The sequence below is a fragment of the Poromitra crassiceps genome, assembly GCF_964638095.1.
Source record: "Poromitra crassiceps genome assembly, chromosome: 26".
In the NCBI taxonomy this organism is placed as follows: Eukaryota; Metazoa; Chordata; class Actinopteri; order Beryciformes; family Melamphaidae; genus Poromitra; species Poromitra crassiceps.
Window position 1 is genome coordinate 6,261,251 of NC_139640.1, and position 13,613 is coordinate 6,274,863.

A 13,613-nucleotide genomic window follows, 5' to 3' on the forward strand; every position below is an offset into this window, starting at 1 on the left:
AAATTCCGGACTATAAGACGCACCGGTCTATAAGCCGCGGGACCAAAATTGACTATTTTTTTCTTCTATAAGCCGCACCGGTCTATAAGCCGCGGGTGTTTTGATGTTTAATTACCATATGAAAGGGTTCGTGCACAGAGAGGAATGTCGGGAAATAGATGGCTGTTTGGGGAAGCTCCCATTTATTAACATTTCAACAAAACAAAACAAAAGTCAGGTCACTAATCCCCAGACAAAATCACACAACAATAGGCTATATGTGCAGCAAACCTGTAACCAGAGAAGTCAAGTCACTAATCCTCGTCTTCCTCTTCTTCCTGCGTACTGAAACCACCAAAGTCCTCATCTTCAGTGTCGGAAACGAACAGGTTCAGGGTGGCTTCGTCAACCACTCTCCTCTCTCCTTCATTGTCACTCAAAACCAACGAACTCCTCTTCGTCACTGTCGGCATCGAACAGCCTCTGAAGCCTCTGACGGCCCTCAGCGCCAGCTGTGGCGGCGTATCCTCTTCATCCCGCAGCAGTCCAGCGTTTTGGAACCCGTTGGTGATTGTGGATGTTTTCACACTCCTATAATATTCCGTGCTGAGACAGTTCCTCCTGCTGCACCGTCCAACGCCTCACCATTGACTCATCGATGCCCAGGTTACGCGCGGCTGCTCTGTTTTCCTCTTTTAATGCGAGATTGACTGCTTTCAACTTGAAAGCTGCGTCGTGTGAATTTCTGCTACCTTCCCCATGGTAAGTGAGAGTGTTGCTTCTACTGCTCGTTCTCATGCTGTCGAGAACGAGCAAAGCTTTTTTTGGTGAAAGAATCCTCCAGGGCGCTTCTTGTTAACAGTCCGAGTGAGTGGCAGGTCGAACGTCAAAGGCACTTCATCCATATTTATGATCTGCTCCGGTTCGATGGAATATTCCTTGATCTTCCTTTGTGTGAATTGGCCGAAGTTTGTGATTTTCTCCTGGTAGTCGGGGGAGGGAGTTGATGGCCGAGTGGCCGTTTGCTTACCGTAATTACCATATGTAAGTGGTCACGCACAGAGGGGATTGTCGGGAAAGAGATGGCTATTTGAGGAAGCTCCCATTTACCGTATTACCGTAACATTTCAACAAAACAACATAACACAACACCACCGTTGTTTATTTTTACAGTGCACACAGTGTCCGCGGTGTGGTGAAAAGAGGGCAAGAGAGGAAATTAAAACAGAAGTGGATTTATAGTTAGAAAGAGTGCTAAAAAAGAGAGATTTTATTTGTATTTTTTTTTTTTTTTCTGAAAAAATCCATAGATAAGACGCACCGTTATATAAGCCGCAGGGGCCAAAAAACGGGAAAAAAGCCGCGGCTTATAGTCCGGAATTTACGGTACACGTTAAAGCAGGTTTGGAGACCAACACCGTCCGACGATAAAATAAGTATCTGGCCAGAGCGGAGGTTTGCTTCTCATGAACAAACACTGACCTTTTTGACCTCTGAGATGCCCTCTGTGTGCACTTGCATGTTTTCCCGTTTCGAACTCAACTCGACATGAGCAGAGCTTTCATTAGAGCATACTATGAAGACTCTTATCTTTCGACGACTTTGAAAAATGTACCTTTTGGAGCTGAAACGGCAACCATCTGGGATTTGAAGGTAAAAAAAATAGCTCAAATCATCAAAACAACATGAATTCGGAATTCCCTGACCCAAAAAGTCCCAGAAACCAACCATTAAAGTCTTTCTGAGTCTGATGTGCGGTATTCTAGGCCAAACCATTGAAAAGGTCATTTTCAACATAGCCAATGGTAGACATTTTGGATTTAGGTCTCTCAAAACTTTGCCCGCCTTTTCACGAGGCGTGGCGGCGACATTTGTTTTTTAATCTTCATGCGTGGTTTTTCCGACATAGAGAATTCAGAGGCGACCACCTCCATCAAATGCCACCTGTTGTTCTGTCTTTCTTTAATTGCAGAGTCAAGCAATCCCTGGAACTAAAAGATCTCACGATCTTTAGAGTTCATGACTGATATATAAAGTTAAGGTTTTTCTTCCATAGGAAGTGGTGCCCCTAAATGTATGTCTTTTATTCAAACGAGAGCTTAAATTTTGACATCTGTATGAAAATTATCAAAATTGTAATACCTTTACATACTCCTATAATTACTGTACAAAATAATCAAGCTACAATGTCATATCCCCTCTGTTGCAGGCTTGGCCAGGCCCCTTTAAGAGCTATGCTGTGGGTGTGACGTACCTCTATTTACAGTCAGTCTGAGTTCTCACAAGTTCTCAGAAGAGACGCATGTTGAACAGCAGCACAGCAAAGCCTGTATGTATGCTAACAGTAGCTACCGTAGTGATAGCCTCAAAAAGTGGGTCCAGATTAGCAATATGCATAAGTCAACTGTCTGAAGGCCGTGTTCACTGCACTGAAAGGGAATAAAACCTTTTTCATTTTCGGGATGATTCCAATTGTATTTCGGAACGGCGGTGAAAACAGTGAGTCTGCAGCCACTTTGATGATTTTCGAATGGTAAATGCATTATGTTAAACACGGTTTTCAGAAAATGCTTCAAAAGTCATAAAAGTGGTCAGACTCCTCATTTGTGAAGATTACCTCGCTGAACACAAAGTTTGCTGTTTCATAAACTTTTGTTCACCACAGACCTTATTTCATGCATTTAACCAAAAATCCCATACAAAAATGCCATTGACGTTTACACGTAAGAACTAGGGGTGGGGGAAAAAATCGATACACCATAGTATCGCGATATTTTGCCTGACGGTATTTTATCGATATTTTAAAAAATATGTTTTTTTTGTGTTTTTTTTGCAGGCCATGCCATGCCAGGCCACCGGCCATCTGCCCGAAGCGCCCGATGTTGCAGTCCGCGCCTGCAGTGTCATATTGAGTCCAGAGAAGCTTAATAATGTAGCCTACATTTTGGGCAAAAACAAAACAAAACAAAAAAACACTGCATGTTTTACTTCCGGTGAGGTCAAGGAAAAGGTAGGAAAAGGAGTTAGACAATATATCGAAATATCGCAATATTCAATATATCGCAATATCGGCGATATCGCAATATCACAATACTATCGTATCGTGACTCAAGTATCGTTTTAGTATCGCATCGTGGGCATCTGGTGATTCCCACCCCTAGTAAGAACCAAGTGCAGGGACCTCTGGGCAAGTCTACAAAAAGACGTCATTTCTGCCGTACTGTATTATTTACAGTCAATGGATCTGACGTGATGGTGTGTGTGGAATGAGGAGTCTGTACTTGGCTCACCTCTTTTGCCTTCTTCTGAACCTCCCCGTCAGCGTCTCTCCCCTCCATCTCCTCCGCGCGCTTCTTCACCTCCTCCTCCAGCTCCCCCTCTTCCTCATTAACAACATCATCATCATCATCCTCGTCATCGTCGTCTGACCCTTGACCTCTCCGACCTGCGACAGGTTTAGTTTATTTTTATTTTAAATTTTCCAGTCCAATTTTCCACAACAACAACAACAACACAGTTATACAGTTATGTAGGTGGTCTAGAATCTAGTATGATCTAAACTCTAGATAATACTAGATTATTATTATTGTTGTATCAAAACAAACAATATTGTCTGACCGTAAAAAAGGTGTAGGCTGAAGCCTACGCTCAGGGGCGGAGCCAGAGATTTCGGGCCCCATGAAAGGATATCGCATCGGGCCCACGGACAAAACATTTTGGCCATTTGAAGCCCAATTTAGAGGAATATCTCATTTTAAATTAATATTCAGCTCAGCTTAGAGACTATTAATGTCATTATTTGCCTTTTCTCAATCACCTCTATATCACCTATAGCAGCTCTCCTTGCCCTTTTGAATCATCATGCTCTCTTTCTGCCCTGAATACACCACAGTGAACAAAGACATGCTCTCACTAAACTAATGACTAGAAAGAATATTTGTCATTATTATTATTAATAATATAAAAACAATAAACTGCAATTATTCCAACTGCCATTTCATTCAACACAATGCTGCTCTCACCTTCGTCAGTTAGGACTGGGAATACAGCCGGTTCATTGGAAGGGGCCAGGGGTGGAGGGGCTGCTGCATGATCTGATTCAGCATCTGTTGTTAGGCCAGGGCCAGCCAGGGACAACTCATTTAGTATGCAAAACATTTCCTGCATTGATTACTATTGGCTAGACTAGTCTAGGAGGAGGGAAAAAAACTCTAAAAAAACTCTCGTAACGGGACAAGCCCCGTCTTTTATTGTCACACGAACACTACAACACATGCATGCGGCCACAACACACTCATGCTGACGGTGGCCGGTGAAAAGTGTCCTCTGCATTTAACCCATCCAGGCATGTCCTTTCCTCCGGGGGGCAGGCCAGGAGCAGTGGTCGCTTTCTCGTACAGCGCCCGGGGACCAACTTCGGATGTTGTCGTCACTGGTCGGATGACGATGACGATCTGATCTTCTGCATGTTTTTAGTGGGGGGGTTATATACGGAGGAACCCCCCTGGGGGAGCACGGGGAGAACATGCAAACTCCACACAGAGAGAAAGGCCCTTACGACGAGATACCCCACCTGGGCAGTGGGCACTGAAGATATGGGGGGAACACAACCACAGTGCCCACAGTGTCCCAGGCGAGAATCAAACTCAGGACCTTCTAACTGTGAGGCGACATCGCTACCGACTGCGCCACCGTACCACCGTACCGAGGGAAATGTAAACTCTGAATTTTCTGTGAAGTAAGCCTATTTCCACTAAGGACTAACAGGGTAATTTCCAGTAGTTAACAAAAGTGTAATAATATTCATGGCTAAAGATGGCAGGGCAGACTGGACAGTTCTCTGGTTAACACATGGCAGAGCTGTGATGTGATTGAGTCACGTATGCCTCAGCCAGCCTGTCAATACCAGCTCGCCCAAATACAGATCCATTCACAGACAATGCTGCACAGCACAGCACAGCACTCCCACGTTTCTTCTTGTTATAACATTGAGTGAGGAGCCGTTGCCCCCTCTTTTCTCTCTGCTCTCTTTCTCCTCTCTCTTTCTATTTCTGCCAGCCTGACTTAGTTGGCTTTTGGGTTAAGGTTAACCTCCTTCCCTCAGCTGACTGCAGGAATCTCAACTAGGGATGGGGCCGATCCGATCCAATATCGGTATCGGGTGCCGATAAAAAATGCCGATAATTTTTTTTAAAATTTTAGTTCAAATACCTGGGTATTCAGTGCACCTATTTAATAATGTATGCTAAAAAAAAAAATCACAAAAATCAAATTTCTTTAGTTTTTCACACTTTTTCACATCAAAAGTAAATTTTTCAAGATTTCATTCATAACAGTAATCTACGGATTACTGACGTCACATTGCACCATCAAACTTCTACCCCATTTCAACCAATCATATCACGACATGGCAGCTGTCAATCAATCTTCATTTCGAGGAGAAAATTCTGCATGCAAAATGGCCGTCTAGTGCCTGCAATCTGGCAGAATTTCTAGCCCATTTTCGAGCTGCGCACATTTTACGTTTTGTGTCCTGGCCGCCGCACACACAGCCTCACCCTTGCTCTGTTCAGAGGGCTCTCCGGGTGGCTCCGTGCTCCCCGTCATCTCCGTGGTAACAGCCTCCTCCGGGTCGGGCGTCCGGCTGGTGTTGATAAGCGCCCGGGAGGAAGTGATGTCATCCAGCCACACCACGTTACCTAGGCAACACCACAGGAGCAGGGGGGTTCACACACCAGGCGCTCGACAGTGCGAGCATTTCACTCGCATTTGCTACTAAAAATAGAACGGTGCGAATTGTAAAATGCAATAAGGGGCACGTGTGCGAATACAGAATTCAATCGTTCAATTTATTTTGAATGCCGTGCTCAGTTTCAAGGCTGTTGTGTGTAGTGTGTGTAGTGAAGGCAGCACTGCGCAGAACCCTGCCTCGGCTCAGTCGGCTGGCTGTTTAAAACTTTAGAAGACCCCGCCGACACAGAGCCACAAAAGGTGTGTGTAATGATATGCGTTAGCTAGTTAGCTGGCTGGCAAGACAAGAGTCACATAAACAGATGGAATTAAAACGTGTCAAGACGATGGATCGGTACACCGGATACAAAGCTACAGCTGCGGCAGACGATAGTTATGGCTAGCGTTAGCCGGGTTCGCATGAATGACATCGCTAGTTAGCATCTAATGTTAGCGTTAACGACGCCGAGTATTGATCCTTTCCTGGGTATTGATATCAAAGTTCAAATTCTAGTATCGTGACAACCCTAGCACCAGCCCACCACCAGCAGGAGGTTTCAGTTGGTGGAGAGGGGGTATTTGTGTGTGTGTGTGTGTGTGTGTGTGTGTGTGTGTGTGTGTGTGTGTGTGTGTGGGTTAGGGCTGCACGATATGAGGAAAAGCTGCGATGTGCGATAACACTGTTCAATATTGCGATGATGATATGACCTGCGATAAATAAAAAAATGCTATAAACAAAAATATTAATGGGTAGGGGTGCTCCGATCCGGCTAAGCCACGATCCGATCCCGATTCCAGAATCGATTCTCGATTCCAACGATTCTCGATTCCAGAATCTAGAATCGATTCTCAATTATGTAGTTTTATATTGCAATAACACACAAAGGTAAATCTAAGACAAAAAATGACAAATGTATTAATGCTGAACTTCAAATTCAACTTCTGAAGTATTACAGTGAGGGCCTAAATTCATTTTGCAATACGAGTGTGTTAATTTAAGCATACGTATCAGTAAGTGGCACGGGATTCTCAAAGCCTGTGTTGAGGGTCATACGAACAAAAATGCACTCTTGAAGCTAAAAAAAATCCAAAACCAACAAGTTCATTATTTACATTTTTACTTCAATGTAGAACAGTCATTACAGAACAGTCTTACACATGAGATTACTTTTAGCCTTTTAGTCATAACGATTATTGAAAGATATTCCATATTCCAGACTGAAATGTCATAACAGAAGTCGAGTATTGGCCAGAATGACATGAACATTTGGACACTTATTCAGCCGGTATCTTGCATGTTGCGTTCATGTGCACTGTGTTTAAAAAAAAAAAAAAAAAAAAAAAATGCGATAACACGTGACTTTTGCGATGTGTTCATTGCGCATTTTCATATCGCGATGACGATGAAAATACGATAAATCGTGCAGCCCTAGTGCGGGTGTGTGTGTGTGTGTGTGCGCGTGTGTGCGCGTGTGTGTGTGCGTTGTACTCACAGGACGCGTCGTCGATCCACTCGATGTGAGCTGGAGGATATTCTTTGAAGTAAGTGAAGATCTCCTGAGTGCTCATGTCGTCCACGCCCGTCACATGCAGCGCCTCCAGACGCACCTCTGGGATGGCTGGAGGTGGGAGGGAGAGTAAAGTAAGAAGTAGAACACATTTTCCCATTGACATTTCATCAAATGCTTCTAAAAAAAATAGCAAATCTTTACTTGGTCAAAGCAAGCGATTGAGCTATATTTAGTTTCAGGAGAGACTATAGAACATTTCACTCGCACCAAAAAACCCTTTAAAGTCGAACTGAACCTGTTCGTCACGTGCATAATGAGTCCGTTTCAGACTGAAAACATAGTTTGTCTAAGATGATAGACAGGTTGAGAGGCGGGTCATAGTATCATGTCGATGATTTTATTTGACAATTCTGGGGACTGGATTGGGCTTTGCCAATCCTGGCGTGTTCCGCCTCCAAATCGAGTGGGATTCAGTGTGTTGTGTCGCTCCCCTCGGGAAGAGCCTTTTGACGGGAGGAGTGGAGCTCAGCGAGCCGCAGGCAGCCAGCTGCCTTCGTGTTGCCGAGCGGAGAGTGCAGCACGTCGGCCTGGAATCTCCGAAGTGCGACCCCTGACAACCAAGCTCTCGGATGCGCGCGCCATTATTGCTGCTGTAACGATACGACATCCCTGGAATGCGCGTTTTAACGAGCCAGTTACATTTCTTTGCATTCTTAGAGATTGTAGTTTTTGTTTTTTGTTCATGTTTCTAACAATTGGCCAAGTTAGTAGTTAGTTTATGGGATAGGAATTCTGCCAGATGACAGGCACTAGGCGCCATTTTCTACTTAATTTGGAAGAGAAAATTATCCAGAAATGAAGATTTGATTGACAGCTGCATGTCGTGATATGATTGGTTGAAATGGGGTAGAAATTTGACAGTACAGCAAACTGTACATTACTGTTATCAATTAAATCTTGAAAAATGAACTTTTGATGTGAAAAAGTGTGAAAAACTAAAGAAATTAGATTGTTGTGATTTTGTTTGCATACATTATTAATTATTAGGTGCACTGCATACCCAGGTATTTGAACTAAAAGAAAAGAAAAGTCATTTTTGGGTTCAGCTCGACTTTAAAGCCGGGGGGGGGGGGGGGGGGGGGGGGGTCAAATTTTCGATCTTTTTTTCCTGTATTTATTTATTTTTGTTTTTGCTGAAGGTGAAATGTTTTATGGTCACTCACGATTCTCTGGAAGATTGGTTGGCTTGGTTCAAAGCCTTAAAACTCTTTAAGGATTTTTCAAAATGTCCGTGGAGAAAATGAATGGAGAATTGCCTTCTGGAGCGAGAAACGTCACATGACTTGTTGAGCTCTATAGGAGGATGGTCCTGTATGTTGTTTAGTTGGAGGTTGTATTTTTCTTCTCATTTTAAATCAACAGGAAGTAAAGACTGTCCATGTTTACAAGGCAGAGAGTTTGTGTTTGTTAGGCAGCTCAGTGCCGACTCTCCTCTGTCAGGACCAGAGAGTTTGTGTTTGTTAGGCAGCTCAGTGCCGACTCTCCTCTGTCAGGACCAGAGAGTTTGTGTTTGTTAGGCAGCTCAGTGCCGACTCTCCTCTGTCAGGACCAGAGAGTTTGTGTTTGTTAGGCAGCTCAGTGCCGACTCTCCTCTGTCAGGACCAGAGAGTTTGTGTTTGTTAGGCAGCTCAGTGCTGACTCTCCTCTGTCAGGACCAGAGAGTTTGTGTTTGTTAGGCAGCTCAGTGCCGACTCTCCTCTGTCAGGACCAGAGAGTTTGTGTTTGTTAGGCAGCTCAGTGCCGACTCTCCTCTGTCAGGACCAGAGAGTTTGTGTTTGTTAGGCAGCTCAGTGCCGACTCTCCTCTGTCAGGACCAGAGAGTTTGTGTTTGTTAGGCAGCTCAGTGCCGACTCTCCTCTGTCAGGACCAGAGAGTTTGTGTTTGTTAGGCAGCTCAGTGCCGACTCTCCTCTGTCAGGACCAGAGAGTTTGTGTTTGTTAGGCAGCTCAGTGCCGACTCTCCTCTGTCAGGACCAGAGAGTTTGTGTTTGTTAGGCAGCTCAGTGCCGACTCTCCTCTGTCAGGACCAGAGAGTTTGGGTTTGTTAGGCAGCTCAGTGCCGACTCTCCTCTGTCAGGACCAGAGAGTTTGTGTTTGTTAGGCAGCTCAGTGCCGACTCTCCTCTGTCAGGACCAGAGAGTTTGTGTTTGTTAGGCAGCTCAGTGCCGACTCTCCTCTGTCAGGACCAGAGAGTTTGTGTTTGTTAGGCAGCTCAGTGCCGACTCTCCTCTGTCAGGACCAGAGAGTTTGTGTTTGTTAGGCAGCTCAGTGCCGACTCTCCTCTGTCAGGACCAGAGAGTTTGTGTTTGTTAGGCAGCTCAGTGCCGACTCTCCTCTGTCAGGACCAGAGAGTTTGTGTTTGTTAGGCAGCTCAGTGCCGACTCTCCTCTGTCAGGACCAGAGAGTTTGTGTTTGTTAGGCAGCTCAGTGCCGACTCTCCTCTGTCAGGACCAAAACAAACAAACATGTCAACAGGAAGTCACACCTTTCTTGATGGCGTCTTTGTCCAGTAGCAGGTTGCTCTGCAGGCTCACCTCCGCCCGGAGGTGGAAACGCCTCGCACGCTTCTCCTTCCTCTCTATCGCCTCCTGGTGGTGGTGCGCGCGCACACACACACACACACACAGACACAACACACACTTTCAACACAAAATTGGGATAACAGTGTATCCCACCCGTTACACTGACCGGTCTTCCAGCATGTACGTTCGAGCTCTAACAGAGGAAAATGGTTTTTTGTCTCATTTTCCTTAACCGTTAGTCACCCTTAGTTGCACCTTAACGATCAATTAATCGATTCCTTGCCCCCCCCCCCCCCCCCCCATGGGAACCCTGGTGTGGTACCTTTGAGTTGACGTCTATCCCGGTGATGAAGGCGCCAGCCTTGTTCTCGTAGCGCCGGCTTGTGTCCTGCAACACACAACATCAGCACAGGAAGTGACACACAACATCAGCACAGGTCAGGAAGTGAAAATGAAAGCAACTGTATATATGTAACATATATGATACATCTTTCACATATCATGTGGCATTATGTTATGTTATTATATGCTTTCATATAGAGCCATATGATGAAGAACATAAGGGGGAAATTCCCCCTAGTTTGCAAAATGAATTTTAGGCCCTGACTGTCACTGTAATACCGGTACTTCAGAAATTGAATTTGAAGTTCAGCATTAATAAATTTGACCTTTTTTGTCTTAGATTTGCCTTTGTGTGTTATTGCAATATAAAACGACATCATTGAGAATCGATTCTAGATTCTGGAATGGAGAATCGTTGGAATCGAAACCCCAGGAATCGGAATCGGATCGTGGCTTAGCCGGATCGGAGAACCTCTACCGACCATGATCACATTCTACCATCAACATCGATGATAGAATATGGTCATGGTCGGTGGCGACCATCATAAATTGCTGTACTATAAACTGCCCTTTAGACAAAAAAGCTGCCCCTTCCTCCTGGAATAACGTTAATGTACATTAGGACCTGAAATGATCAAAGCTGATTATTATAAGGATCAAACCGACTCGTGGTCTTGTGATCAACATTACTCGTGCATTTTTACTTAAATCGTTTTAGAAAATTGTGCCTGCTTATGCAGGGCCGCCGCTCCGCACAACACACTGAGCGCAGGGCACCAAGTGTCGCCCAGGGCATCATCCAGAGCAGGAATACCACGGTCAAACAGACTTGCTTTGGATGCCCCACAGTTTGGTAATGCCCTTTCTAAAATGAACTCTCCACACAGCCAGTTTGGCATTTTTTAACTGGCCACGGTGCCCCCTTAAAATAAAGTTGTGGAATCTCCTCGTTATTAATTACATGTGACGCAGTAAACAAACTCACGTTCGTCACCAGTCTGGACATCAGTACAAGTGCGAGATTCCTCTCATTCCCGCAAATATGTAACGTAGCCTACGTAAATACAGTGTTGTGTAGTTAAGCGATCATCTTGCTCTATAATGACCAGAACGGGTGTTTCTTCAACATGCTGCAGCAGAAAGGGAGATAAACAGCAGACGTTTCAGTCTATCTTGCGAGACACTATTTTCGTAGTTAAGCTCCTGGAGTTCCCTGCATACGGCAGATACTTCCTTCTTGAAGTTTAAAAATGAAGCGCCTCTGCTTCTAACATGAAATAATTCTCAATTATCTCAAGTAAAACATAATGAAATTACTATTACCAGATTTCTCAATACACACACACACAAGATTGCATTTGTGATGTTTTCTTGGTAGGGGGTGGGCACCCAAATGGCCAGCAGTGGCGCTGTGCTTATGCATCATAACTGGATTTTTTGTCCTTGACCTTATACAGGGATCAGCCGAGCAGCATTTTGGGAAACAAACCGCGTCACTGGGTGGCAACGGCAATGGAACCCTATGGAGCCTGAGTTTGAGCGTCTGACTCTAGCCTGCTGACCGCGTTTACAATTTAAAAACTGCGACAGTTCACACAACTTTAACAGGACATGCATATACATTATATTATAATATACATTATACATCAAACTCTTGAGCTAATTCTGCTCTCAATCAGGATGTCAAAATATAAGCGATGTGATTACTGAGATCATAACAGTTAACTTCCGCAGTTACGCATTTTTGGGTGGCAGTGACGTCACGCTGATTCGTCCTATAATCTGTATTCTGTGTTTTGTCCAGTGTCGTTAACGTTACTGTGTTGCATTTGTCGGTTTGTATTGATTGTTGTAACAATGTCGATGCTGCTCTCTTGGCCAAGTCGCTAAAAAAAGAGATGTCAAAGTCATTCGTTAAAATAAAAAAATAAACATTTTTCAAGTCAATGAGCAGGATACCTGGCTAAATAAAGGATTACTGATCGATTGAACTGTAGAACGAAATGAAATGTGAGTTCACGCGAACGGCTGGTTTATCAGGGTAGGTTTTGAACGGAGTTCAACGTGACGTTTTCAACAAGTGAGTGCCTGCCCTTAACTGCCTGATGCTAAGCTAACGCTAGGTAGTAAACAAAGCAACTCTGTGTGACCAAACGCTGTTTAAGCTCGATTGTCTGTGTCGAAAGCAGCTAGGTTAGCCGTGTTGAAGTGTAACAGGCACGGTGCTGACAGCGTCACCACAGGCCCGAGCCTGGGCGCTGAGAGCAGGTGAGTCCCCGGTCTGAGCTGGGGCCTCCAGGGGCTGGAGGGAGGGAGAGACTCACCGGCAGCAGCTCTTTGAGGGAGCGGGTCACAGAGATGTCCTCCTCGGCCTGATCAGGCTCCAGCTCGCCCTCCTCCTGCTCCTCCACGTCCATGGGCTCGGCCTCCCGGGCCGAGTCTCCGTCTGAGCCGGAGTCTGAGCTCTCTGATCCCGGCTCAGGCTGCTGCACCGACACCCGCAAGCTGCAAGCCGCCATGCTGCTGCTGCTGCTGCTGCTGCTGCTGCTGGATAACGTCCGTGATGTGATGAGGCGGGGGTGTCACGGCTGTTTTCCTCCTCTTCTTCTTCTTCTTCTTCTTCTTCTTCTTTAGTCTCGCAGTGCCAGCCTCCGTCGCTGGAAGCTCGTTGACGTCGACGGTGGGTCTGTCTGACTACGTGAGACTAGACCACGTGAGACACTACACTACTACTACTTTCTTCTTCTTCTTCTTCTTCTTCTTCTCCTTCTCCTTCTCCTTCTTCTTCTTCCTCTTCTCCTTCTTCTTCTTTTTTCTTATTTCCGGCGGTGTAAGCACTACATGGCGTATTACTGCCCTCCTCAGGTTCTATACTTCAACTACGCCCACAATTAAGAAAAAAGTAAATACTCATTCTTCTTCTTCTTCTTCGCGCTTTATGGCAGATTGCAATCTAACTTTTAAGGTGCATACCGCCACCTACTGTACCAGAGTATGTAGAACAGGATCAAGTTTACATGAGTATATTCACCTTATGTAGCCACGCCCATTTGACCCGGTTGTGTGGTCGTGTCACGACTTCCGGCTAAAAAGAAAAAGGCCGGCTGCTCCAATATCATCTAACTCTGAATTAACTAATCAACAACCCGGAAGAATTTGGCCCACTGAACATAAGGTGAATAGAGAGCCCCAGGGATGACGTATTTTTGTAGTTGGAACGCGAAAGTCCTGGAGTTCCTGGTTCTTCACTGTTTCTGCCTATGGGATTTTTGAATGGGTTTTTGCCGCGATGCTTCAAATAAGATACAAGATACAAGATACAAGCTGTTTATTCTCACACGGATGTACAAGTACACACGGTGAAATGCTTGAGCTGTGTTATGTTCCATTACAAGTCATCATCATCATCGTCATCAACATCGTCATCATCATTGTCATCAACATCATCATCATTGTCCTTCACAACATTG

General features: G+C 45.0%; 1 protein-coding gene across 2 annotated transcripts in view; it reads right to left on the bottom strand.

Annotated features, from left to right (window-relative positions):
* Positions 1 to 12,864, bottom strand: part of ncbp3 (nuclear cap binding subunit 3) — a 31,599-nt gene extending 18,735 nt beyond the window's left edge. For both annotated transcript variants that reach the window (XM_083661398.1, XM_083661397.1), the window contains exons 1-6: positions 12,468 to 12,864; positions 10,124 to 10,189; positions 9,765 to 9,867; positions 7,203 to 7,328; positions 5,538 to 5,678; positions 3,270 to 3,424 (exon numbers count right to left, since the gene is read on the bottom strand). In XM_083661398.1, coding sequence (XP_083517524.1) covers positions 3,270 to 3,424; positions 5,538 to 5,678; positions 7,203 to 7,328; positions 9,765 to 9,867; positions 10,124 to 10,189; positions 12,468 to 12,662 — 786 coding nt within the window. In that variant the 5' untranslated portion in view covers positions 12,663 to 12,864. The remainder of the gene's footprint in view (positions 1 to 3,269; positions 3,425 to 5,537; positions 5,679 to 7,202; positions 7,329 to 9,764; positions 9,868 to 10,123; positions 10,190 to 12,467) is intronic.
* Between the last annotated feature and the right edge of the window lie 749 nt (positions 12,865 to 13,613).